Below are 25,953 nucleotides of genomic sequence, written 5' to 3' on the forward strand. Positions count from 1 at the left end.
GTGGCAGGAAGCCCCTAGGCAGCCCCTCTGCCGTCTCTCTCATTCGAAAGTGAGGCGGAGGACCGGATCATGTTCCTGTGGAGTGCCTCCTGCTCTGAGACCCTGGCCCGAGCAGGCGGGCAGGGCACCTTTTACCTGAGGAGTTGGGTGGCTGGCTGGCTGCTCGGGTACCCGGAGATGGAGAGGTGCTGGGCTCTTCCTAAAATGGGAGAAAAGCTTGGCCGTCAGTCTGCTTATGAAGGCTGTTGGGCTGTGACCAGGGCCATCTAGAAAACCCTAGGTTTTTTCTTAGGGAACATGTTACTTTTATAATCGGCAAAATAATGAGTATTATTAACAAATGAGCCCTAACCGGTTTGGCTCAGTGGATAGAGCGTCGGTCTGCGGACTGAAGGGTCCCAGGTTCTATTCTGGTCAGGGGCATGTACCTTGGTTGCGGGCACATCCCCAGTAGGGGGTGTGCAGGAGGCAGCTGATCGATGTTTCTCTCTCATCGACGTTTCTAGCTATCCCTCTCCCTTCCTCTCTGTAAAAAATCAATAAAATATATTTAAAAAACCAAAAAAAACTAAATGAAACCCCAAGTCCGGGTGGGAGGTGGTCTGGCCCATGGAATCAGGGAAGGAGAGGGCTGCAGGGAGACACAGGCTCCTGCCTAGTGGGACAGACTCTATGGCTGCACCAACCTGATGCAGCCCGCCAAGGGCCCGACCCTCTGCACAACAGCGGCCTGAGCTCCTGGGTGTGCCCGCCACTCCGGGCCCAGGAGCAGCTTCTGCCTTGCTGTCCACTGTGAGGGGAGTAGCCAGGTGGGACCCACCTAAGGGACCGCTGCTCTTTGGGCGGCTCCGCCTCTGATGGCTGATGTGAGGACCAGATGTCTGGGTGACCTAGAGGGTGCTGTGGCCACCCACAGCCCACTTCCCAGGGACCAGGCTGGGGGAGGCTGTGGGATGCTTCACTTGTCCTTCACCAGAGAGGTGGTTCTGAGGATCTATCCTAAGGTATCTCTGTCCCCATCAGCCCACAAGTTCATGAACATTGCTGCCAAAATGTGTTCTAAACGCTAGGTCTGTCCCTCACCCCTCTGTGGAAAGTCTCTGAGTCACCTGGTGGGAGGTGGAGGCAGCGTGATAGGTGGGTGGGCAGAGCCGCCTCCCGGGCCCTCGGCCTATAGTGCTTTTGCCGACGCTGCTCCCTGCGCTGCGTTCTCTGCTCTGGTCTCGGCCTTGAGGCTCAGGGCAAACGGCGCTTCTCGTGGGCGCCCCAGGGGGGCTTTCGGGGCTCCTCCTTCAGCTCCCAGGGCCCCTGGTGCTCCTTTTCTCTCTACCCTCAGTATTTCCTGTGTCCCCTCCCTCGAGGGCAGAGGCCACATCCTGTCCATCTCTGGAGCCCCAGCACGTGCATGGCCTGGCCCACGGCAGAGCTTCTCTGCCAGTCGCACAGCTGGTGCGGCTGCCTGGCTGGCGTGCCACAGGGCTGTGGGTGGGACTGGTCGTTAGAGCCTAACTGGCTGGTGCCGTGCCGTGGGGATGACAGTGAGTGCTCCGAGGCCCTCCCGTCCTCCTCCTGTCCCCCTGCCCATCGCTCCTGCAGGTCACCTGGGAACGTACCTATCATGTGCACCAAGTGCACCGCATGCCCCAAGGCCTGGCGTGGGGCCAGAGAGCCTTCCCGGGTATTCACGCAGGTGGGGGTGTGAGGGGCGCTTGCTCACCGTTTGGCTTTCGTCTTCCTTTTTATCAGCCGGCTTGTCTGTCTGGGAGGCTGCTTTTCTCCTAACACAGAGCAAGAAGCAGCAAGTCAGCTCTGGGAGGTTCCGCACCCACCCAGACGCCTCTGTGTGGACACACCTGGTCCTCAGAGGATCCCGTGGTGGGATCGGACCCATTCCGAAGCCCCTTCTGGTCTGTGGCGAAGTGTCCAGATCTTCTGTGCTGGTCCCATGACCCTGGACACGAAACTGGCCTGGCCACATGGGACGGGAGAGGAGCCCGTCTAGGCCATGGGAACATTTCGTCTGCGGGCCACTGCCTGGTGAGCAGACCCCCTTGCAGGAGGAAGGAGGGACCCTTTTTGTTCTACCCAGCATGGACCACCACTGAGAACGGACATGCTCAGGAAAGGAAAGACTCTGAATAGCCGAGCCGATGCCTCTAGACAACTCATGCATTTCCCACGAACTTCAAAATCTCACCTAAGTGGCTGCCAATATGTGAGATGGGAAAAGGCAGCTTTGAAATAACGCCCGACTCCCAAATCTACACACGTAGACCTTCGATATTCCCCAAGACCTGCCGTTGGGACCTTCAGCTCTGTGAAGCCGCCAGTGCACACAACTCTTAGATCTGGGGGGTGAGCAACCCACCAAGAAGGAAGCTGACGCCCGGCCAGTGTGGCGGTCATGGTTCAATTCCCGGTTGGGGCACATGGCCGGGTTGCGGGCTTGATCCCCAGCAGGGGGCATGCAGGAAGCAGCCGAGCAATAATTCTCTCTCATCATTGATGTTTCTCTCTCTCTCCCGCTCACTTCCTCTCTGAAATCAATAAAAAAATATATTTTAAAAATGAGAAAAAAGGAAGCCAGCCCCGCAAGTGGTGAGGGGCTGCAGGTTGGCCGTCACCAGTCGGGTGACGGAGCCCACACAGTCGGCTCCTCAGCCACACAGGGCTCCTTCTTCAGCCGTCTCGTCTCAGGGAGCAGGTCCACCCACCTATCGCTCCTCAGACACCATCTTCCTCCCCACACAGCCAGGCAGGTCGCTTCTCCCCCTGCTTTATTTCGAATCTGCGTTTCCCCGTCTCACTTTGGACAATTGGTGCAAGCCACCATCATCGCTTCCTGGACGACGGTGGTGTGCTCCCTGGCCTACCTGCTGTCACTCTGCTCCCACCCAAAGCAGGCCAGGCCACCCCAGCCCGGTGGCGCTGCAGGGAGGGCGCAGAGGGAGGAGGCAGTCGGCCATTACCTGCATGAAGAAGTGGACTCAGCCACATCCACCTCTTGGTGGACGTCAAAGAGCAACTCAAGTAATCCCACCGAGTTGTGCAAATGTTTGTTCTCGGTAGAGCCCACCAGCATCTGGCGTCCCACCCGCTCTTGGCAATGCGCCTTTTCCGGTTCTCAGGAACTTCCTCTCTTTGGTCTAGGGGCCATCTAGGCCAAGCTGTCATTGTTAACGTGTTGGTTTTGGACTCAGGGCAAGAGTGAATGTTTTCTTTTTGAAAAACACCTTGTTTTTCCAGGAGGCCCCGTTCACCTCTCTGAGATAGAATCCAACGCACCTGCGAGGAGGCTGTGTTCTCCACTCCCAGGGCTCAGGGTGCGGCTCAGCCTTCCCAGGCACTGACCCCTCCACCCTCTGCTCTTGTTTTGCCTGGATTGCTGTTCTCTCCCACCTCAGCCCCAGAAGTGTTCTTGTCCTTCAAGGCCCAGCACGTGTGGAACCTCCTCTGAGAAGCCCTCCCGGCTCTCTCCCCCACGGAGCTGTTCCCACCATGGTGCAGCCGCGGTCACCCTGCACCTGGTCACTGTCTGTCCCCTCTTGGTTTCCTCTATATGCTCAGGCCCCGCTGCAGGCTCGGGAGGCCTTGGGCAGGAAGTGCTGGCTCTGCCCCAGCTGAGAAGCGACAGACCAGCTACCTGCACGCTGGGGCCTCTGCTTCCACCCTCACAGAGCCGAGCAGATTTAAGAGGTGAAACAGGACACGAAGACCCCGGGCACACAGAGAGCTCGCACTCAGCTGACTTGGAGGGCAGAGGGAAGAGCCCGGAGGGTGAGAGCAGGCAGGAGGGCTCCCGGCTGGAGCAAGGTCCCGGCCCTGGCTTTTCTTGGACCACAGGGGGCATCCGACAGGTGAGCCATGACACCGGGACCTGTCAGGGCATTCCTGCCGCCACGCCACATTAACGAGTAAAATCAAGTTTTGCAACCCTTCCGAGGAACTGTGTGATCTCTCCACCTGCTCAGGTTTCCTCTGGGGAACAACTAAGAGCCGGTGACAGGCTAGTGGCCTTGGGCAAGCTGGAGCCACACCTGCGGGTGTGGGCAGAGACATGGCTGGCAGGCCGCAGGGCCCAACAGGACACGGATGGAACTGTTCCTCCACCTCAGGGTGACGTCCTTTGGGCTCTGGCCACCTCACAGTCCCCTTTCCTGTGTCCTCCATCACAGCCCTCACGTGGGGCAGCCACACCGCCCAGCCCTGGCCCACACCTTGTTTGTATTGGGATCCTAAGTGCAGGGAATACTCTTCATTTCCCTCTGAAACTATTGCCCAGTTTCTCCCTTCTCAGGATGGCTGTACTTGAAAGATGCTTCAATACTTGTTACACTGAAGTTCACGGACCCCTTTCGGCCTGACGCCTCAGACTGACCCCAGGAGAAGAGGAAACTTAAGGGTTGTCCGCCTGGCTGAGCCCAGGTGACAAGGCGTCCTGGGCTCAGGCAAGGGCTCTCCTTCGGTGCTGGGGCCGCTGAGGTGCGCAAATACCCCGAACGCCCTAAAACCCCTAAACCCCTACCTCTTGGCCAGCAGCTTGTTCATCTCTTCCATGAGGCCTCCTCCTCCGCCCCCACTGCTCGCCCGATTGGCGTCAGACTTGGAGGTCCCGCTGGGACTGGAGCCTCCGGAGGCATCTTCGGGCTGCGGGGAAGGACCAGCGTTTAGTCTGCTGTCGTGGTGGACGTCACTCGAGGGGATCATGGGGACGTGTGTGAGTGTGGACGTGTGATTCCCACGATGGCAGCGCAGAAGAGGCCCGAGGGGTCGAGTCCCATCCCCCCGACCCACAGGTGACAGAGAGGGACCAGGCCTGGCCGGTCACAGTGGATGCTCTCCTGGCGCCCAGCGTGACCCGAGGGGAGGAGACAATCCTTGGGATGGAAGCCGGCCTCCCATCAGAGGTGTCCGAGCCCCGGCCTTGGTCCAGGAGCTCTGCCTTCCAGCAGTGGGCGGAAGGAAGGGCTCAGGAAGTAAGGCTGGGCCTGAGGGGGCTGGTTTCCATGAGAAGCACTGATGGAGGGATGGACCCGGGGCCCAAGTCCTAACTGCGCCTGATGAGGGAACCACTTCCTGCCCTGCTGTGAAGGTCACCGTGAGGATCACAGCAGGTTACAAAGCTGCAAGCGGCTCCTGGTCTACCCAGTGCCGTCCTGTCCGGTTCTCACTGAAAACAGCCGGCAGAGGTGGTGTCCAGATTGGGGAGGGCGGGGCTTTGCTCGGGGTGTCGGGGACAGGGGAAGGCTCCGTCCATTCGGCAGTTAGAAACTGGCCCCCAGCCCATCCGGCCTGTGCTCAGGGACGCTTACCCGCTGGACCCTCCTCAGCTTGGCCCCCGCCAGGGCAGCAGCCAGTCCTGACACGGAGCTCTCGTCGTGGCTGGCGCCCTGGGCTCCTCCGGCTGGCAGTGGGGGTGGGGGAGGGGGAGTGGCCCCTGTGGGTGGCGGTGGGACAGGGGGCGGGGGCGGGGGTGGAGGCCCACTACACGAGAGGGGGGCGCTGACTGCAGATGAGGGGTGCCCCGGTGGGAGGGTGGGTCCTGAAACACAACAGAGGGGCTCAGTTAGTCCCTAGCCCTCACTGTGCTTCCTGGGAAGGAGGAGGGACAGGTCAGCCTGCTGCTCTGAGGGAGCAGGGACAGCTCAGGCTGCCTCTTCCATCCCCTTGGGGTGAGCTTGGCCCTGCTCCGGTCACTCCCTATGCCAGTCCCCTGGCTGGACCCACAGTGTCTAATATCCCTTGAGCTCAGCTACCTTTGTCCTGCTCTAATGGTGGGTCTCCAGGGGGAGGAAGGTCTTTGGTGGCTCAGACTGTACCCTTTTCTCCTGTGTCCCTTCTCTGTGCCTTGCACCGCCCCAGGCACTAGCAGACACTGGTCCCTGAGATGCGATTGTGAGTGACCCTTGGCCTCATGTCAGGGAGCAATGCTGAGTGCTGGTCGGTCCCCTGTCCCTATCTCCCCTCAACATCCAGCACCAGAGGCTGATGGGAGGAGCCACCAAGGTGAGCTAACCGCCCACTCTCTTCTGTTCTCTGGGTCCCCCACTGTCATCGAAGGTGACTGGCACACTGAGACCTACGTAGCTCTTCACAGAGGCCCGATGCGCACGGCACCGCCTCGGTGGGGGGCTGCCACCGAGCAGTATGGGGAGCAGGCCTGCAGGCTCTCACCTGTGGCTGAGGTTCTTCTCTCTAGAGACTCCTGGCGCTGCTGCTCCATCACTTGTCTGAAAAGCAAAAGAACCAGGGGATCCATGGAGCACAGGCTGCAAGGCTGGGTTTTGCCGGCTCTTCCCGAGGACCCACTGTGCGCCCTGGGCTGGGGGGGCGCCTCACAGTGAGCTTCCCTCATCCCCTCCCTGGCTCTGATGGCCACTGGGCTTGCCTCCCCCACTTAACAGAGGTGGGGCACGTGACTGGTCCATGATCTCCAAACAGGTGGGTGCCGGCAGCCTCCTGAGTCTCAGGCACCCCTAAACAGGGAGCCCCCCACGAAGGCTCGGGCGCCATGTGGACGAGTGGCCACACTTTCCTCTAGGCTGGATGGGACCCCTGGCTTCTGTGCCTGTGGCCTCAGCTGACCCGACCTCAAATGTCCTGTCCCCACAGCACCTGGCTAAGACCCGGAACAATTCCCAGGCACTGGGGGTTGTCAGAAGCGGACACTCCGCGGGCACGTGCTCATTCTTTTCAGCACAGATGTAGCCGCAGGCCTGGCCTCCGCGGCAAAGCCATGTGGTGCGGGCCGTGCAGGCTGTGAGCCTCGCGGGGAACCCACACCGAGCTCCTGACGGCAGAGCACTTCGGGCACTCTCACAGGCCGGTCGAGTGAGGACACTGACCCACAAACACGTCCGCAGAATCTGGGACGGTGGCGCTGGAGCAGGAGGGGGCTCAGGAATCATGTGGACCAGGGACGGCAGCAGCCTCACCGGTGTGTGCCCACCCTAAATGCCTGCTGTGCAGCAGGGGGCAGGGCGCTTTGATGCCCACCTGGCTCAGGGGAGGCTGAACTGGAGGCCAGCAGTGTGTCTGCATGGCAGGGGGGCTGTGGGCCGTGAGTCTGTGCCCTGTGCACAGCGAGCTGGCCTTTCTCTGGTGCCTGGCACCGGGTCCCACACTCAGTAAGTGCAGCTGCTCACATCTTAGAGGAAGGTCACAGTTTACTGCAAAGACCATTCAGAGGGAGGGAACTTTCTGGTTCCCATTCTGGGGTTCCTGGCTTTGTGGGCCTCTGATTCTTCTCTATAAAATAAGCATACTATCACCTGTTCTAGGGAGTTCTTTTAAGAGTTATACCTGGTACCTAAAAAATAACAGAAAAGACTCTTTGGCATTAAAGGTGTCTGAACAACTCCCAGCAGCAGCTCCATTAGCCTCTCCTTCTAAACTGCCGAGACCACCCCACACTCCACCCTGCCCAGCAGAATTCATACTTAGGAGCCCTCAGTAAAATGAGGTGTTTGGAAGTATTTACAAATCGGGTTGCGCTTATCACAGCTCACGGTGCAGGCTCCGCTCCGTCAGCCACCTCTCCCTGTGTGTGAAGTGTCAAGCACCAGCAGGGCCCCTGCTCTGTAGTTTGCCTCCTGCTGTTCACAGACTGACTTCCAGGGGCGCTCCGGCCTGCGGACAGTTGACTGCTGGCAACACTGACTGCAGCCAGTGGCCTCCCACGCCTTGGACTTGGGTGGTGGGTTAGGACAATGCAGCGTGGTGATGTTCCACCGGTTCTGAGAGCCAAGGGAGGGTCTGTTTAGGCCCACATGCCCCAGTGCATTCTCTCGCTGTCTGGTAGGGCTCACTCCTGCCCTCTGGGACCTGGCGGGCGGCTGAGCTGGGCTGGACCAGGTACTTGGTTCTGCCTCTAACTCCTGCCTCCTTTGGGCAAGCCCTCCCATTGCCCTGAGGGCAGTGGGGGGTACAATGGGGCAGAGCCCTTGTGAACAGTTGCTGTTTTCCTGAGAGGCCAGAAGACAGGCCTGAGGAGTCGGTCAACATGGGAGTTAGTGCAAAGGAGTCTGTCCAGGGAGCGTTCCCTCCCCCACTCATTGCTTGACCTGAGCAGAGCGAGGACTAAACTAACACTGTCATCCTCACAGCACAAAGGACCTGGAGGGTATTGTGCTTAGTGAATACGTCAAATACCATGATTTCACTTATATGCGGAATCTAACAAAAACATACACGAACAAACAAATTAAAACAGACTTACAGACACAGAGGACTGATGATGATGCCAGAGGGGAGCGGGCTGGGGACTGTGAGAAAGGTGAAGGGACCGAGAAGTGCAGCTCGGTAGTTAAGAACAGTCACGGGAATGTAGAGCACAGCACAGGGAGCACAGGCAGTCACACTGCAGTAACTGTATGCTGCCAGGTGGGTTCTGGGAATACGGAGGGGACCACTTTGTAAATTACACGATTGCCTAACCACTATGCGGTACATGAAACTAATACAAAATACTGATGTAAACTTTAACTTAAAAATAAAATAAAAATAGACGCAAAAAAAGAATGAAAACAAAAATAAAAACAAAAATAAAAAAATCCCTGTCATATTCAAATGGGAAACTAAGGCCTGGGAACTGCCGAGGGTCCTAAGTACACGTCAGAGCAGCGCGCTCAGAGATCCTTCTCTCCAGGGGGAGGAAGAGGCTGGAGAGAACACCCCGAGGGAGCCTCAGGCCAGGCGAGGCTGACACATCCCTCCCACCCCAGCCTGGGGCCGACTGGCATCTAGCCACAGCCCTTGGGGTCCTGGACTTTCCCAGAAGCTGGGGAGCATGGTGGGGACCAGGCCTACCTCCTGGCGCAGCTCCCACAAGTGGGATGCAAAGCCTCACAGAGAGGCAGAGCCCCGCAGGGCATGGCCGCCCAGGTTCAAGCCCTGGCCCTGCCTTTCCTGGCAACGTGACCTGGGAGGCCACGCCCTCCTTGGCCACCAGGACCTCTGCTGTAACGTCAGGACAACATCACTGCCCTTCCTCCCAGTTCGCACACTGTAGGAGCAGCTCAGAGCGGGTGGGGTGCCATCCTAGGGCCCGTGCCCCCTAGGAGCTGCCTCCTCCACAGGCTGGCTGCACAAGGACATCGCCGCTGCGCTGGCCCTGGCTCACACAGCGCTCTCATGGCCTCCGCCACTTTAACCTTCCCGGGAGCTGAGTGGGCAGGGGGCTGAGGTCCTCCAGAGAGGCCGTGGCCTGCCCAAGGCCTCCAGTGGAGGGGGGTAGGGCCAGGTCTCACGAGGCCTTCAGACAGAGTGAGGGGAGACGGCACAGGACGGTGCCAAGGCCAGGGCCTCAGTCAGACAGACCCGGGGAGCCTTGGCCACGTGACCCAATCCCTTCCCGTCATGCCAACTACCTTCTCATACACCTAGAAGGCGTGTTAGCTAAGAGCACAGCCCGCAGGGCACTGCCTGGTTCACGAGGGCTGCGACGGGAGGCCTGGGGCTCTCTGTGAAACCACGGCGCTCACCCCCCTGGCAAAGCAGCAATGGCCTGGCTCCCTCTTCCTCTCTGCTCAGGCCTGCTCCCTGTCCCGGCGGGTGGCTCTCGGAGTCCTGGCCCTAGCTGTGGCGTGTCCTGCGCTGGCTGAACGGTGCCCTGGCCACCAGGCTGGGCCCTGCTAGGGGGGCGTTACCTTCTCTGGATGTCCATCTCATCAGGAGAGGGGCCATTCTGCACCTGCCGCTGGGTGGACGGGCCTGTGGGGCAGAGAAGCACAGAGTACGGTGGTTAGTGGAGAAGAAAGGCCCCGGCAAACACACCTGGACCTGTCTTTGTCCTGGTCGGTCCCATGAGGCGTCCTTGACCTTTCGACAGGGGTTCTGACACCTGTGTAATAGCCGGCCCCCTCTCAGCCTCTCAGTCACCTCTCTCACCCTTCCTGTGGCTCTTCCGTCAGAGCCAATAAGTGGGATGGCGTTTTCACATGGTGCAGATCACCCCTTCTGGCTACCGACGCCTCTCTAACCACATTTGCCGTTTCCACTTCCTCACTTGCCACTGTCCCCCGAAGCCACTGTAACTAAAATCGCCAGTGCACTTACTTGGCGTCATCAAACCCCGAAGACCCATTTCTTCCGACTTTTGAGCAAAGGAACAGCCCTAGAGCAGGTAAGTGTCAGAGCCAGGGTTAGCCCTGGGCTGCCTGCACCTCTGGGTCTGCAGCTGTGGGGTAGGAGTGGCCGGTGGAGGCAGAGCTGTCACTGTGGAGCCTCCCAGGCCACATCCTTGCCCTGGACCCTGAGGCACGGCCTGGAGCAGGGGGAGGCCTGAGCATGACCCGTGTCCACACAGGGCTGATGCTGTCACATTTATAAGAAAAGCCAGGCTTCTGCCCCGACCCAAGAAAGAGCTGATTGTTCCTTCCCTTTGCCAGCTCAGGTGTCACGGGAAGTGTGGAGTCTCAGCGAGGGGGCGGGGCTCGAGCGGGTCTCTCTCTTGCTGACTAGGTGGGGCAGGGGCTTGTCTCCTCCCCAGGAGGAGGTGACAGCATCAGCCTGCGACAAAACCCACCCGGTGCAGAAGGCCTCTGGAGGGGCTTCAGGCAGAGGAGGGGTGAGTGGGCTGTGCCCTGGATCAAGGCCCGGTGGGGTAGGGTGACAGGATCTCAGAGCTGAAACGGACCCTCTGATTGCGGGCAGCCTCCTGCCCAGCCCAGGAACCCCGTGTGCCTCCCGGGCAGGTACTCGGGTGCACCCCACTGCCTCCCAGGGGAGCAAGGGCTTTCTTACTCTGAGGTGCCAAACCCACCCACCCTCGAAGGCCCTATTTCCTCCACCATGTGGCGCAACATGGTCTGAATGCTTTTCTCTGCTTGACAGCCCTTTCCAGACTCTCTATTAGCTTCCATATCTGACAGTTTCAGACTTTGCTGTCTGGGGCCCCGGCATCTATCTGCTTCTGGCATGGTTTCCCTGAGCCATGCTTTGTGGCTTGCCCGCCCTGCGATGGTGGGTGGGGGCCAAGCTGGGTGGGAGGAGGAGAGGCCGCCCAGCACTCGAGGAAAACTCCGTGGTGGACCTGCCAGGCCTGCTCTGGGGGCAGCAGGGGAGAGGCCTGCGGATTTCTTTAGAGGTGACTAATGATGTCTGGCGTGGTGGCCTGGCTGTAGTAGGAAATAAGTGTTATGTTCTTTCTCTGTCTCTAAATACTTTTTTCCCCTTTATTTAACACATAATTATGTGCTCTAAAACATTTATTTTCCTGACTATAAATAACATGTAATATATGTTCAGTCTAACAGACATTAGAAAATTTGAAAAGTTTAACAAAGAAAAGAAACATTCTCAATTAAAAAGATCCGGAGGGACAAGCTCTTCCCTTGCCCAGCGGGCCAGGCTCAGGTCCCGGGAGCCTCCCTGGTCATCAGGAACATGAGAGCACCAATGACAGCGGCAGCAGCTCTCCTCAACGCCCTGATTCTAACTCCCAGCCCTACCCGACAGAGCCGCTTGTACCAGGCGAGGAAACAGCCCAGAAAGGGGGAGTGACTCGCTCAGGGCCTCATAGACCGCAGGCAGTGAAGCCAGACTCAAACTACGTGCCAAACACACTTTCTTTCTTAAACTCAACCACACTGCGGGTTCGGATGGAGACCGGCTTGAGGAGGAGGAACACAGGAGAAGGGGTAGCTGGCCCGCTGCCAAAGAGCAGGACCACAGGGTCACAGCCTCAGGGGTGCACAGCCTCTGCCTGGTGTCCACGCAGCAGACAGGGGTCCCCCAGCTCTGACCCACCCACATCCTGGCCGAGGCAGGAGGGAGGGCGTCCTAGCCCTGGTCTCTGCTGCTGAGCCCACGGCCTGAATCTGGAGGCTGCCCTTCTGGAGGCTGAGGCCCTGTCCCGGAGACCCTGTCTAGCGCCTGGAGCCCACCCCCTAGGACGGAGGTCTCACACCCGGGCAATACTAGCTGCTTGAAGGTCTCTGCGTCTGCTGCACTGGCCTGGTCACACCCCTTTGTCAGGACCCCAGATGGCAGCCAGCTGTCCACACAGTGGTCTGTGCTGATCCTGTGCTTGGGTCCCTCATCGGCCTGTAGAGCTCGGCTCCTCCCAGCCCCCCGCCAGCCTGTCCTCCAGAGGTGGGGGATCTAACAGGGGCTCTCGCTGTCCCCAGGGGCTCTGGCCCCTGTACTTGAGACATGCTTTAAAATTAGACAGCTGGCATCTTAGCACAGAGGGAAGAGACAACACTGGGTTGCATAAGGCCTTCCATGAATTCTGTTCAAACTAAGAAATGTTAGTCTGCTTTGAGCTCTGAGTGTCCTGAACATTGGTATAGTCCCTCCCTGTGGAAGGGTCTGCCCAGTGGCCCACGGTACCTGTAGCAGACGGCCTCCTGGCTGATTCCCCCCACTGGCCTGGCTGCCCCCTGGCAGAGGCAGGGTGGAGAGACTGGGAGAAGGATTGCTCCCTCAGAACTGTCTGGGATCCCTTGGGAAATTGCTGGTACAGACATTTGTAAGTGCTTCCCCAGTGAGAAAATCTCAGGGTGGGGCACTGGGTGACTGGTGGCCACTTCCCTGTCCCGGTGTTGAGTCACCTGCATGATTCCCTGGTGGAGCATCGGAAGCCAGGGAGGAGGCCACAGGCTCCTGTGTCACGGAGTCACCTCTAGTCACGTCCCACCTCCAGGATCCAGGCGAGGGAGCGGGTGGGACTCAGCTCCTCCTCCTCCCACATCTCGTTAGTTACCGAGTCCCACAGCTGCTGTGTCTGAGACCCCGACAGAGTCCATCGCCATGTGGCTGCCTCAGCATCTGCCTCCTGTAATGCCTCGCTCTACCTCGGGAGCCTTCTCCACCTTCCCTCCTCCTGTCTGCTCTCCACACTGACAGTGCAGACTACGCTCTGGAAACACAAGCCTGACCTTTACGGGGTTCAGTCCGAGCTCCATCGAACAAGATTCCAGCCCACCCTGCAGCCACTTCTCCTGGGCCCGCCTCCGCACAGACCTGCCTCTCTCCCTAAGCCCACCAAATGCCCGCTCCCCAGCTGGACCCCCCACCCTGGAGGGACACAGAGTGAGTGGTGGTGGCTCTGAGAGGTGAGGGGGCTGGCCCAGTGCCATGGGGCTCATGATGCTGGCCTTGGTGTCATGAGCCTGCTGAATCTGGGAGCTGACTGAAGTCGGGGGAAACAACACTGGGGGAGTGGGTCGCTGGGCCAGACTCCATCCATAAGCCCACATGGGCCAGGGCTGACCCTGAGCCACAGATGGGGACCCAGGCGAGAGTCAGCCTGGCTGACCGGAGGCACTGACGTGGGCCAGACTGAAGGAGGCAGTGGGGCCAGGAGGTCTGAAGTCACCTCTGTGTTGGTCAGCGGTGTGTCCCTACCTGGACCGCCCTGAGGCCTGGGGAGGCAGCCCTCAGTTTCTCACCTGTGAGCAGGTGGTAATGAGCTCAGGCAGCCTCCCTAAAGGCTTCCATCCCTATCTCTGCCATGATCTGACACAGGATCCCACCGAGAGGGATGATCATGCCCAGGACAGCTGCCCTTGTCTAACGGAGAGGGGCGGGGAGAGCAGAGGAGGCTGGGCTCCAGGAGAACGCTGCAGAGCTGGGGCAGGCAGGGGGCAGGCGGGCCCAGGTCACGCTCGCCGTGCAGGGACTCTGCCAGCGCTGGGCCCTCGTCCCAGGACACAGCCTGTACACCTCCACAGAGCCTGCCTTTTACGCTCCAGGGATAGGACTGTTCTGTTCTCCAGGTTCCCAGCACCCAACTGCGTTCTTGGCCTCTGGTCAATGCTCAGTAAATATTTGTTGACAATAAATGACTGGGCCCTGGGCGAATGGTCTGCGCATCTCCAGCCAACTGTGGAGACGAGGGCAGGTGACATTTGTACAGCTTTTCTCACAGCTGGAAACTGGTTGGGCTGGGACTGTGCCCCATAAGCCTCGAGAGCAGGTGAGACACTGCAGGCCACTGGTGGAGGCACTTGGAACATACATACAGTGGGAAGGGAAAGGGAAGAGAACTCTAGTTTATTGGGCAGTTTACAGAGAGCCCTCATGGAATCCTCACACTCATCTCCATTTTCTCCACGAGAAGCTGGAAAGCTGGTAACATAAGTCACCAGTGAAACCAGCTCCAGCCCCAGAACAGAGGCTCTGAAGCCAATGCCCTCCACTGCCCCGTGTGACCCCAGGGCACTGAAGCACATGCTGGACTTCCCTCCAGAGGAAGGAAGGGTGGGCAGAGAGGTGGGGAGGAGCAAGGGTCCTTCAGAGGGTCAGGAAGGGCTGAGCACATGAACCACGTGGGAGAGAGGGAGGGGAGGGGTGGGGTGGGGCAGGCAGGAGCCACAGCCTCTCAGCACCTGCTGGCCTCTGGAAGTGAGGCTGTGGGTCTGCCTGATGCTGCCTCCCGCCTGTCCCTGCCCTGGTGCTCTGTCTCTGGAGCGCGTGGGTGAGGTGTGTGCAAATGAGTGCCTGTCCCAGGCTCTCGGGCTGCCCTGGTCTGGCCTCTGTGCGGAGGGCTGAAGGTGTGATGGGACTTGATCACAGAAGGGAGGGCGGTTCTAGCTGCCAGTGGCTTCCTCCCAGTGCGCTGAGACCCACCTTGCTAGCACTGCCCCCAGCGGTCCTGCAGGACCCGACAGACGGTCAGTCTTTCCAGGGTTGGTGGCTTGGCGGCCGCTGGACAGTGAGAACAGTGCTTGTGCCCCTCCAGACCGCTGCTGCCCCTCACTCCCATTCCCAGTCCCTCCCCATTCCTGGCTGGCCTCTTCCGGACTGTTCCAGTTTGTACAGACCCCCGCAGAGGGAACTTGGAGCCAGGAGACCCCCGTTTTTGCTGGAGATCTGCCACAAGTAATTATGGGGAGCCCCTCTCTGGGCCTCAGTTTCCTATAAAATGAGAAGGGTGGAACCAAGGCCATTGGGTTCCAAATCTCTGCAGTGTGAGGGACAAGGAAGAAAATGTACCAGAATGGTAACAGTGGCTATCTCTGGACTGTGGGATTACTTCCCTCTTTTCAACTTCCACATCAGGCAAATGAAGGATGCCCTACTTTATACTAAAGACAAATGGCAGGGTCCCCATAGAGGGAAGAGCCTTCTGGGACCCCAGCCCCGTAAGAGTGGCGGGCGCAGGGCACAGCCTGCAGTGGGCCACTGCTGACACCTCCTCCTGAGAAAGGCCATCCTCCTGCCTACCCATTAACATTTATGAGGCTCGGGGACACTGGCCCCCCGCTCCTCTGGGACAGAGGGACGGCCAGGTTTCGAGTTAGCCTCCATAGGAAAGGCATCCCCTGGGCCTCTGGAAGGGACGGAACCTGAGCTCCCAGGGGCTCCCGAGACAAAGGATCCAGCACCTGCTCCGTGAGGCTCGATGGGATTTCTGGCCAGCACACGACAGCCACCTGGTCGGGGCTGGGCAGAGGCCCAAGCCCCGTGGCTCCCCTCCCCCCTCTGCCATCTCTCTGGCTGGCTCCTCTCCTTTATCAAGAAGGCCCCTCCATTTTGGACTGACTCACAGCCACACTTGGACATGGGGGAGGCAGCCTTCCCAGGCCAATTCCCTAGCACGTCTTCCTCTCCCGTTTCCAGGTTCCTGCTGCCAAGCAAGCAAGTGACCATGCGGGAACGGAGCCTGTGATCCGGGCCTACAAATCAGAGCCACCTTGCCAAGGCCACACAGGAATTGGTGGCAGAGCTGGGACCAGTGCCCAGGACGAATGTCACCCAGTCCAGAGCTGTGTCTACTCCAGCATGCTGTGCCCAGCAGCACCCCCTGCCCCCAGCTTGGCAGCAGACACACTCCGACTGCCTCCCTTGTAGAACACCAGGTTCGTTGCCTGTTTACGTTCCCCGGGGTGTTTCTAGTGCCCTCTCTGCCCGGTCCTCACTACTGAGTTACTGAGTGCAGGCTGCAGTGGGCTGAAGTGGGAAGCAGCCTGGTTAGCTCAGACCAGCAGTCATTTGATGCATCACCCACTGCAAACCCGCGGGAGATCTGCCCCCTGCCCCCCGGGCCACCAGTGTCCATGCAACCCCAGGGTGACCAATGGCTGCATGACCTGTGGGCCTGGGAGATCAGCATGTGCAGAGGCAGAGACTCAATCCAGAGGGACTAAAGCCCAAGGCCACAGTCAGGAGCGCCTACCTGGTGGCTAGAGGAAAGTCCTTTCCCTGGGACAAGGGCGGCAGGAGGCCGCTGTGCCACCCCGGGGCCAGCGAGCAGCACTCCCTCCCCGAACCTCTCCTTGTACAGGGGATCCTGAGGGAGGAACACATCCTAAACGCTGGGGGAGCAGCTGGAACCCAGGTCTCTCAGCTTCTAGGCTGGGACACGGCCACCAGCCTGCGTGGCCCCCCTCAGGCTCTGTCAGGCCAGTGAGTTTCCTAGTGAAACTGTTTCTCCCTTTCCCAATAAGCTCAGTTCAGGACACACAACAAGCCTTTAAAAGAGTCTCAAACGGAACGAAGTGCAATAAAAACCGGCCACCCCCTGACGGTGTGACAAAGCTCCTGCGCATAATTTTTTTGATTAATCTGCTCAACTATCCAGGGCAGGGCCCATCAGACCTATTTATAGATGGGGAAACTGAGGCTCGGACAGGGTGAGTGACTCGCCCAAGGCCACTTGCACCTCAAGTGACCGGTGCTGCTGGGACAAGAGCCTTCATGTCCCGATGCCCCGTCTGCACGCTGCTGTTTCTGCCCGCCCCTCCTGCAAGGCCTGCGTGTCAACAGCTTCCAAGCCCCTCTACCGGTCAGTGGCAGGTACTTGGCCCCGAGGTCCAGAGTGCATGACCCTCCCCCCACTCCCACCCCAACCCCCAACAGCTGGGGCGGAAGGAGGGGCCCTGGGGAGCAGGAAGGAGGGAGGCGCCCGTCACCTACAGTTCACTCTGCAAAGCACGGTGCAGTCGCAGTGGCAGAAGCAGAAGCAGTGGAAGGTCCACTCCCTGCTGACCATTACGGGCGGGCCCCTGGGCGCAGTCCGGGAGGCGCGCTCCTCGCATCCTGGCCACTTACCTCTCCTTCCTCAGCTGCCTGGCTCCTGCAGTGGGAAACCGATCCTCGGGCGCCCGTCAGATGGGCTTCACGCTTCAATCTTTAATGCGGCTTCCCAGCTAACCTATCAGAACCCTCCTGTCTACCCGATTCCAGGGAGCCCTGGGGGCCCGGGGGAGGGTCTGCCAGAGGAAACCTCCTGCCACGGCTCTCCTCTGGTCCCCTGTGGGCGATGGGATGAGACAGGTGGGCGCGGAGCCAAAGGGAACAGGTGACCGGCCAAAGGAAGAACCCCAGGCACTGTTCAGCTGGGCTACCCCTTCCACCTCGGGCCATCCAGGCGACCCTGCGGGCTGTTCCTTGGCCTGCCTTTCCTCACTATCATACCCCCTGCTATACTAACCTGCTCCCGACAGCCCCGTTTGTTTTTTTTACCAGCACGACCAGCTCCAAGGCCCGCAGGAAATGGATCCCTCAACCTGCCAGGAAGCTCACCTGCACTTCCCCAACTGGCAAACCCACAGGACCCACAGGAGTAACTCGGGTCCAGGCTGGGCTTCTGTCCCCCTGGAGCACTCCCGGGTCCTCTCCCAGCCCCCTGCTCTGTCCTAAGGATTGCACTCACTGCCCACATGGAGCTGCAGTTCACCGCCCTGAACCGTGAGCTCCTCGAGAGGGAAGCTCAGGGCCTGGCACAAAGTGCGCAGAGAACGTCTATGGGACATGCCCAAACTCGGCATCACCTCCAAATCTCCCTGTCCGACACCACGTCAGCACCTTCTCACAAAAGCCATGGCTGCTTCCCAGTCCACCATTGTTTCTCCTGCTCTCCGCCCTCTACTTGTCCCCAGAGGGGACAGAGACAGCAGGAAGTGCTGTTTCTTCCACAGACTGTCTTTCAGGTCACCTTCTCTGCCCTGCCTAGATCCCAGACGCATGCTCTCCTACTGGGGGTCTTCCGACAGCCCTCACCTGGTCTCTCTGCCACAGGCTCGTACCTTTGAGCCCTTGCTTTCACGTGAAACAGAAAGCTTAGCTCCTCCATGCTGTTCCCCAGCCAGGAAACCAGTGGTTCCCGCTGGTTCCCCTGGGAAATCCTGCTTTGGGACCTGAGGCCTCCTACATTCTGAGTTGCCTGGCCCAGCCCCCACTGCCTCCTTCAGCCCTGTGTCCCCACTAGCGACCTGCTGGGGCCAGGCACCATCTCCCTTAGTCTTCCCTCCTGGATACTGATTGCGCCCTCTTCACCTCCCTGGTCGAAAATGCAACTGTGCAAAACACGAATGAGTCTGTAAGGCACAACGCTGGGCTTTAAAGGAATTTGGGGAGCCCCACCCCCTGCCTAGAAAGGTCATCTGATGGCTGGCATCTCCTCTCCCAACTCAGGGTTCACACGGGCCCTGCCTATCCAAATCCTTCCCCAGACAATTAGCACATCGATTCTAGGGGCTCTGCACCTTGAGCAGAGTCACTTTCCCTCCCTGGGACTTAATCCAGGCCCCTCCACCCCCCTGGGCTGTGCTGGAGAGGAAGCATCAGCTGCTGGCAGCAGCAGCGCCCACCGCCTACTGACTGCTCACCAGGCTCCAGGCACTGATCTGAGAACGTGGACTGAAGCCACTTAGAGCTAAATGGAGCCTTGGCTCTGTCAGTTACTCTCTGACCTTGGGCAAGTTACTGGACCTAACTCTGTTTCATGTCTGAAAATTAACCAAAGCACCACTTGTCTTGGTGTGTGGATCAATGGCACGCTGATCAGCCTAGAGTGGATACAGTGCAACTCGACAATCCCTGTCTCTTTCCCTGCTCAGCAGTTCTGAGTGGTTAGCATTTCATGGTAAATGCTCTCTATTAAGTTCTCATAACACATTGCACGAAGGGGCCAGGAGTGGCTATCGTTACCCCACTGGGCCACGGATGCCCAGAGAGAGGAAAAGCTTGCCTGCATCAAATTAGTGAGTGACAGCCGGAACCGGACCAGGGCCTGCAGCCTCAATCCCACGTGGTCCCAATAGCTCCCTGTCTCTGTGGAGCCACCTCTACCACGGGTTCTGTTGTGAAAACTCCCAAAGGAGAGGCCTCAGTGCGGTACCCAGTGGTCAGACATCCAACTTGAGACCCGCCTGCCAGCAACGGGCCACTTGGGCTCCAGGAGCGGCACAGGGACATGTCAGGAGGAAGGCGCTGGAGAAACTGAAAGTGAAGCTGTAACCAGACCTGGGACGGGGGCTCAGCAGATCCCTGAGTTAATTCTCCATCACTCCCCACCAGAGAAGCTGTGCTGGACGGGGTCACAGACTCTCCTGCCCTCCCAGGTGGGCAGTGCCCACCCAGCAGGGCTCAGACCCGGGCGGAGCTGGATGCCCAGGAGGGGAGTAACGACATTTCAACATCAGTGTGTGCAAAAGGGGTCAGGAGGGACAAGTGCCACTGAAACCAGGCGGCTGGCTGGGTTTGAACCCGATTCTGCCGGGTCCGACGTGCCGAGCCAGTTTCTCCATCTCTAAGATGAGGGTCTTGGCTGATATGACCACAGGGCCCTTTCTCATACCATGAGCTATGAGTTTGTTAATGAAATGTATTTGTTTCTTCAACAAGTACTTACTCCCAATTTTTACTCCAATGGAGGGAAGGTATTTCCAGAACAGATCTCCAAGAACATGCTGGTAATGATGCTGGCCACACCTGCTCTGCTAGAGGCCCGTGCACTCCCTGACTCTACTGAACTGGAATGGCCCTTTCAACTCAGGGGTGGGCACTCCAACAGCTTGGTGTGCTCTGGGGGTATGTGGAGAAACAGGGAGGATGCTGACCACCCTTCTACACTGAATGGTCAATAGTTCAAAACAGGGAAATATTCATAGAGTAGAAATAAAATCTGCATGAGTTTTTACAACACAAGACTTTCAAGGGCTCAGGAGACTGGGGGTCACTTTAGGCCACACACACACCAGACAGAAGAAAGGCAGGCTGCTGGGTATGTAACCTGACCGGGAATCGAACCAGCAGCCTTTCAGTGCATGGGATGCTGCTCCAACCACCTGAGCCATACTCACCAGGGCAAGACCTGCTCCTTTTCTTAAGGAGCATGGGAGTTAGCCCTGGGGGTGTCACCACTTTGTCCCACACGCGTCACGACTCGCCATGCAGAGGGGTGAGAGCCTAGGAAAGTGTCCTGGGACTGGGTGCTCCAGCAGCAGCCTGATTTCTTATGGTGCTGACAGCTTAGAAACCATGTTCCCATCTACTTCATCATCCCAGCGTCACGGCTTTGTAGGTGGCTGTTAGGTTCATTGTAAAGCTGAGGAAACTAAGGCTCGGGTGGTGAAATGGCTTGCTCAAGGCGTCACAGCTGCTGTGTGTCATGGCCTGGAGCATGGGACTGGCACCCTGTCATCTGCCCCCTGAGTCTGTGTCATTTTGTCAGTCACCGGTGTTGCCCATAGCTGCTCACTGTGCCCAACCCAAGGCTCATTAGGCAGGCCTGGCCAGACAGCATTTCGTGGGAACCATTTGCTATCTCACCACCTGACTGGGCGTGGTGCCCAGGCTGACCTCTGGAAAACTAAACGCCCCGAAGACTTCCCCGTTAGTGCCAGGGAGAGATCCCGGGGCTGGTGGAAGGAGGTACTTCTCCAGGGGCGAGGGAAGCGCACACACACCAGCATCTTTAAAGGAAGACAATGGCGGCAGCAGGGTGTTCAGAAGGTAGGAGTCCCCAGGAGGGATACAAAGTCCCACCAATGTGCAGAGGGAGACCCCAAGGGTCAGGCAGAGGCTCTTCTGGGACCCCCAAACCACCGAGATCTGCTTGTTCCACCAGAATCCTCCTTACCATCTGGTCCTCCCCACTTCCCCCAACCCTGCAGGCTCAGGCCAAGCCCTGCTTTCCTCACCCTGCGTCCCAAAGCACAGGCTGCGGCATCACCCCAGGAGCTGGTATGGTTAACTCTTCAAATATTAAAGAAAAGAGTAACTTCAAGTAGCTACAGTCATTTACAGCTGACAAAGAACTTTCATAAGCATCAACTCCTGCCACCCTCACAACAACCCTGTGAGGTAGGTATGACTAACCCATTGCACAGATGGAGAAATTGAGTTTCTGGAAGAAGTGACTTGTCCAAGGGCACACCCTGCACAAGCTATACTTGAACTGAGGTCTGAGTTCACATCTGATGTACGCGCACCTCGGGGCCACAGCAACTGCAGGTCCGTGGACACTGGGCTGCTGCTGGCTGGGCAGGCGCGCTCCGTCGTCAGGGGTGGTGCGAGTTGGGCCAAGGTGACGGGTGCGATTTCTGTGTGAGACAATTCTATGTGCCATGTCCCTCAATCACAGATAGCACCCCTCACCTTGCGCCCAGGTTCAGGCTTGAGTGCTGCTGCTTCAGGAATGTCGCCTTGGTCTTCAGAGGATGGTGTGATGGCAGGAAGCGCCAGGCTTGCGAACACACAAAACGGACGCGGGAGCAAATGGCGAGCCCCCCACTCACCACACATCTAGGACGCGACAGCCCTTCTTCAGGGCGCCTGCCCGTGAGGGCTCACAGTCTAGGAAGCAAACCACGAGTCCAACCCAGTGGGACACAGTGTGCAGAGTGAGGGCAGGTGGGCAGGGAGCCCAGAGCGGGGAGCATGACCCCGTCGGGCGTGGCTCAGCACAAAGCTGGGGGGCGGGGGGCGGAGAACTGCAGTGAGCAGAGCCCGGCTGCGGAGGGCCTGGAGGGAGTGACCTTGCTCTTTAGAGAGGTCACACTGGAAGTGCCAGCAGGGAGGACAGACTGAAGAGGGGAGAGAGGTTGCCAGTCAGAGTTCAGAGGGGAGGCGTGTGAGTGTGGGGCTGAGGTGTGCTGTCCTGTGGATGTGGCAAGAGCTCCCAGGCTCGACAGAGCGTGGTTCCGAGGACCCGAGACCTGACTGGGTTCAGTGCTGGAAGAAGAGGACACGCCAAGTGGTGCTGTCATGATGGAGCACAGGTGAAGCCCCATGGGGTGTGGGGAGCGGGTCCTGTCACGTGACTGCAAAGGCTTCACCGAGGAGGTTTTGAGAGCAGGGGTGGGGCCTGGAGGTGTGGGGGGAGGTGAGAGGGACAGTGGTAGGGGGCATCCTGCTAAGTGCCCCGTGCCCTGTGAGACCTGGCCAGGAGCGGAGCGAGGGCCTGCCTGACCCACAGTGCATCTGAGCAGAGGCTGTGCCAGCCCCAGCCCGCCTGGCACTCAGGAGCGGCCAGCAGAGGGCAGTCAGGAGCGGAGATCGGGGAGGGGTAGCTCCTGGGGCTTCTAGGCGCCCGCGCTGGCCTCCTTCCTGTGTCTGAGGGGAGTAAGACAGCCCAGGCTGTCTTCATCTTTAGGAGAAAAAAGTTCATAAAACGTTTATGAGAAGCAGAATTCAGCCCGACTCTGACCCTCTGAGGGGAACAGGGTGAGGAAGTGGCTGTCTGGCCAGGAGTCCTGCCTGGCCTCCCCTCGCTTGCACTGACCTGGACGGGGGTTAGCACAGGGACCCAGGAAAAGGTGGGAAACACTTACCACCCAGTCTCAGGACAGTCACCTCTTGAAATACAGCAGCGATGTTATCACAAGCAAACCAACTAAGGGACGGCTGTACTGGTAAATCCCGAGGCTGATGAAAATAAGTGCTTCCCTGTGTGTTTAACCCACCCACGTGCATGTCCACTAAGCTACCAGGTGGCCTCCTTTTTCTTTTTCTCTGAGCCCAGAGCCCCGTCGGTAAAATAGAGCGGAACTACTCCAGCTGCGTCAGGGTGAGGACCCTCAGAACTCACTCAAATGAAATTCACTGCATTCAACCCCAAATTGGAAACGAAGGTGCCATTGACTATTCTGCTTCTGCTCCAGTCCTGCCCGCCACCCAACACCTGCCTCAGCACCCGGAGGCTCCCATATTTAACAGCGGGCCCAGCTCAGGCCTCTGAAGGAAACCCACATGGCGCCCTGAGCCTGCACACCAGAGGCCTGAACTCCTAATTGCCAGGCCCAGGCCGCCCTGGTCAGCCCGTCTTCAGAGCTCCCGCCATCAACCTGCGCTTTGCGTACACCATGACCTCGCTGGAGATAAACATCACCACGTCGTTTTACAGACGGGAAACTGAGGCTCGGAGAGAGTCCTGCGCAAGGTCAGACAGCCTATCTGCAACAGCCGGGTGGCTCCCGGCTTCGACCCTGTGAATGTATGAACTCCATGCTACTGTCTCGGAGCCAGTCCTGCCTCAGAAGTCCAGGTGCTGGGACACATACCCCAGCACCCCTCCCCCTCAGCCCTGGGTACCACGGGCCCACTGGACGTGTCCCTGGGCCCAGGCCCCACTGGTCTGAGCGGACAGCCTACTATATGCCCTGGGGGGCTCTCGGGCTTTCTCTCCCCTCTCCCTGATACGCTCAGGCTGTCACAACATGAAACGTGGCCAGCTCCCCTGTCACTCCCGCCACCTCCTGGGAGTATCTGTGACTGTGATGATTAGGGGTTGTTGGACCTTCTGACCTGGGAAGAGTTTCTTTCTTTTTTTTTTTTAATATATATTTTATTGTTGTTGTTTTTTTTTTAACAGAGAGGAAGGGAGAGGGATAGAGAGTTAGAAACATCGATGAGAGAGAAACAGCGATCAGTTGCCTCCTGCACAACCCCGACTGGGGACATGCCTGCAACCAAGGTACATGCCCTTGACCGGAATCGAACCTGGGACCCTTCAGTCCGCAGGCTGACGCTCTATCCACTGAGCCAAACTGGTTAGGGCAAAGGAAGAGTTTCTTGGGGTAATCTTAGTGGGAGCTGAGAAGAAGCCCTGTTTTGGTGTGGGGTCGCCCCCCTCTGTCCTGAGCTGACAGTAAGACAGGGGAGGCCCTGGGAGCGAGAGCTGAAAGATATCCTGGCTCCTGAGGCGAGAACCGAGAACTCGTGGAAGCTTAGCTGCAAGGGCAGGTGGCTCCACCCACGGGGAGGGTCTGCCTGGGTTTCATTAGTGAGAACTCCCGCCTCCTGAATTCTGGCTTTCTGTCCTCAGCTCTCCTCCTACAGCAGTGGTTCTCAACCTTGGCTGCACATTAGCATCACCTGGGAATCTTTTTAAAATCCTGATTTCTGGGCCTCATCCTCCGGAAATTCTGTTTCTTTGTTACTAATGTTGTGGCCTCACCTCATAACAAAGAAACAGAATTTCCGGAGGATGAGGCCCAGAAATCAGGATTTTAAAAAGATTCCCAGGTGATTCTAATGTGCAGCCAAGGTTGAGAACCACTGCTCCTACAGCCTCACAGCAGCCCAGGTCCAGGGAAAATTCTTTCTTAGGAAGGAGTGGACGTGTCAAACCTGAGCCTCCTGGGTGGGAGGGAGAAACCTGAGGTGCAGGCCCTGGCTCTGCCCAACCTTTCAATGGGCCTTCATTTCCTTAACCCGAGGCTCCTTCCCCGGCCCCCACTCCTCAGCCCCACCTGGGCCTCAACTATCCACCCTGCCCTCAGCAGGGGCTTTGAGGACAAAGATTTTTTTAGAAATTCTCTCCCAGCAGGTGGCTGGATCCCATCAGCTTGGCCCTGCTCTCCTGGACAGTGGAGCCGGTCTATAACCAGGCGAGAAGTTTTCGGATAACGAAAGCAGTGTCCCAGACGAGTACTGGACCTGGGAACAAAGGACTGGATCTGGGAAAGAGCGCGGGCAGGGTGGGGCAGCCGACGGAAACAGCTGGACACGACAGCGATGAGGTGCCCACACAGGTATTGTGTCAGGTAATCCTCCAACCCTCAGTGCCCGACCCTATTTGCTTTACACAGGAAGGGACTTCCCAGAGTCACACTGCTTGTCAGTGGAAGAGCAGAATTTGCCCCGAGTGGAGTGGAGCAGAGCACCAAGAGGCACGATGCTCTTGCCCCTCCCCCACACCTCTCCCCCATCTGGCTGTTCCCGTTACAGCCTTTACAACAAACCAGTGACCTAGGGAGTAAAAGGTCTTCCTGAGCTCTGTGAAACGCTCTAGTAAATAAACTGAACCCCCCGGCGGGGGTGGGGGCGAGTGGGAACCTCCGATTTACAGCACGGTGGTCAGAAGCATAGGTGACTGACAGCCTGGGTCCCTGCTGGCATCTGAAGTAGGCGGGTGGGGGCGGGGCAGTCTGAGAGACTGAGCCCTTCACCTTGGGGAACCCACACTCTGGTATCAGAAGGGAGGCACAGAGGGCAGAGGGGACACGGGAGGCAGGAGGCGTCCTTAGCACCATGACACCCAGGTTCTGAGGTGCGTGCTTCCGCCTCACCATGTTGCTTCTTTGGATGTGGATGGGAAGGAACGGTGTCCTCATCCCAGCCCCTCATGCCAGGCACTGTATGCCAAGTGCTCTATAAACATTGCAAGTTTAATCTTCACAACCCCCTGAGGAAGTAGGTTAATTATCCCTGGCCACAGGTGGCAGGGCAGAGGCTGAATATAAGCTCTCGCTGCCCCTAAACAAATGCTTTCTTCACTACTACACACTGCCCCCCACCGGGAGGGAAGGGCCAGTGAGCGGGCAGCCAGGCCTCCCTGGCAGCTGGTGGGGGAGAGGCTGCCTGTGCTGAACTGCCAAGAGCTGGAAGGCTGGATCGGTGTGGCACAGCCTCACCTGGAGTCCCATCCCGCAGAGACAGGAACCGACCACGGAGACACAGCGTGGAGGGGAAGAAATGGCGTGGAGTGCATGCACGATGAAGTTCAAAAGCCGGCAAAACTGCTGTTGTTAAAGATTCCTGGCGCCGCGTGTGAAACCTCAGCTGCCCATCTCAGACCTGTGCAAGCACTGTCCACAGGCTGTGCCTCAGGTAAAGGACCCGCATAGCTCTCAGTGGGCGCGGGCCCCCTCCACGGCCGCTCACCGCATGCAGAAGCAGACCTGCCACGGCCAACGGACCCAGACGGGCACCCGCTACTCAGGATGCAAGTGTGAGACCAGGCCACCCACACTGTGACCCCCGCCCCGCAACAAAGAC

The 25,953-nt window shown here is 58.5% G+C and overlaps 1 protein-coding gene across 4 annotated transcripts in view; it reads right to left on the reverse strand.

Moving 5' to 3' along the window:
- The window catches only part of EVL (Enah/Vasp-like), an 86,378-nt gene that overhangs the window by 6,951 nt on the left and 53,474 nt on the right, over positions 1–25,953 (reverse strand). For all 4 annotated transcript variants that reach the window (XR_002826354.1, XM_023744434.1, XM_023744433.1 and 1 more), the window contains exons 4-9: positions 9,648–9,711; positions 6,175–6,230; positions 5,313–5,542; positions 4,526–4,647; positions 1,718–1,778; positions 136–199 (exon numbers count right to left, since the gene is read on the reverse strand). Coding sequence is in view for 3 of the 4 variants with exons in the window: in XM_023744434.1 (XP_023600202.1) it covers positions 136–199; positions 1,718–1,778; positions 4,526–4,647; positions 5,313–5,542; positions 6,175–6,230; positions 9,648–9,711 (597 nt within the window). In the remaining variant the exon portion in view is untranslated. The remainder of the gene's footprint in view (positions 1–135; positions 200–1,717; positions 1,779–4,525; positions 4,648–5,312; positions 5,543–6,174; positions 6,231–9,647; positions 9,712–25,953) is intronic.

Source organism: Myotis lucifugus, unplaced genomic scaffold (genome assembly GCF_000147115.1).
Source record: "Myotis lucifugus unplaced genomic scaffold, Myoluc2.0 scaffold_464, whole genome shotgun sequence".
NCBI lineage: Eukaryota > Metazoa > Chordata > Mammalia > Chiroptera > Vespertilionidae > Myotis > Myotis lucifugus.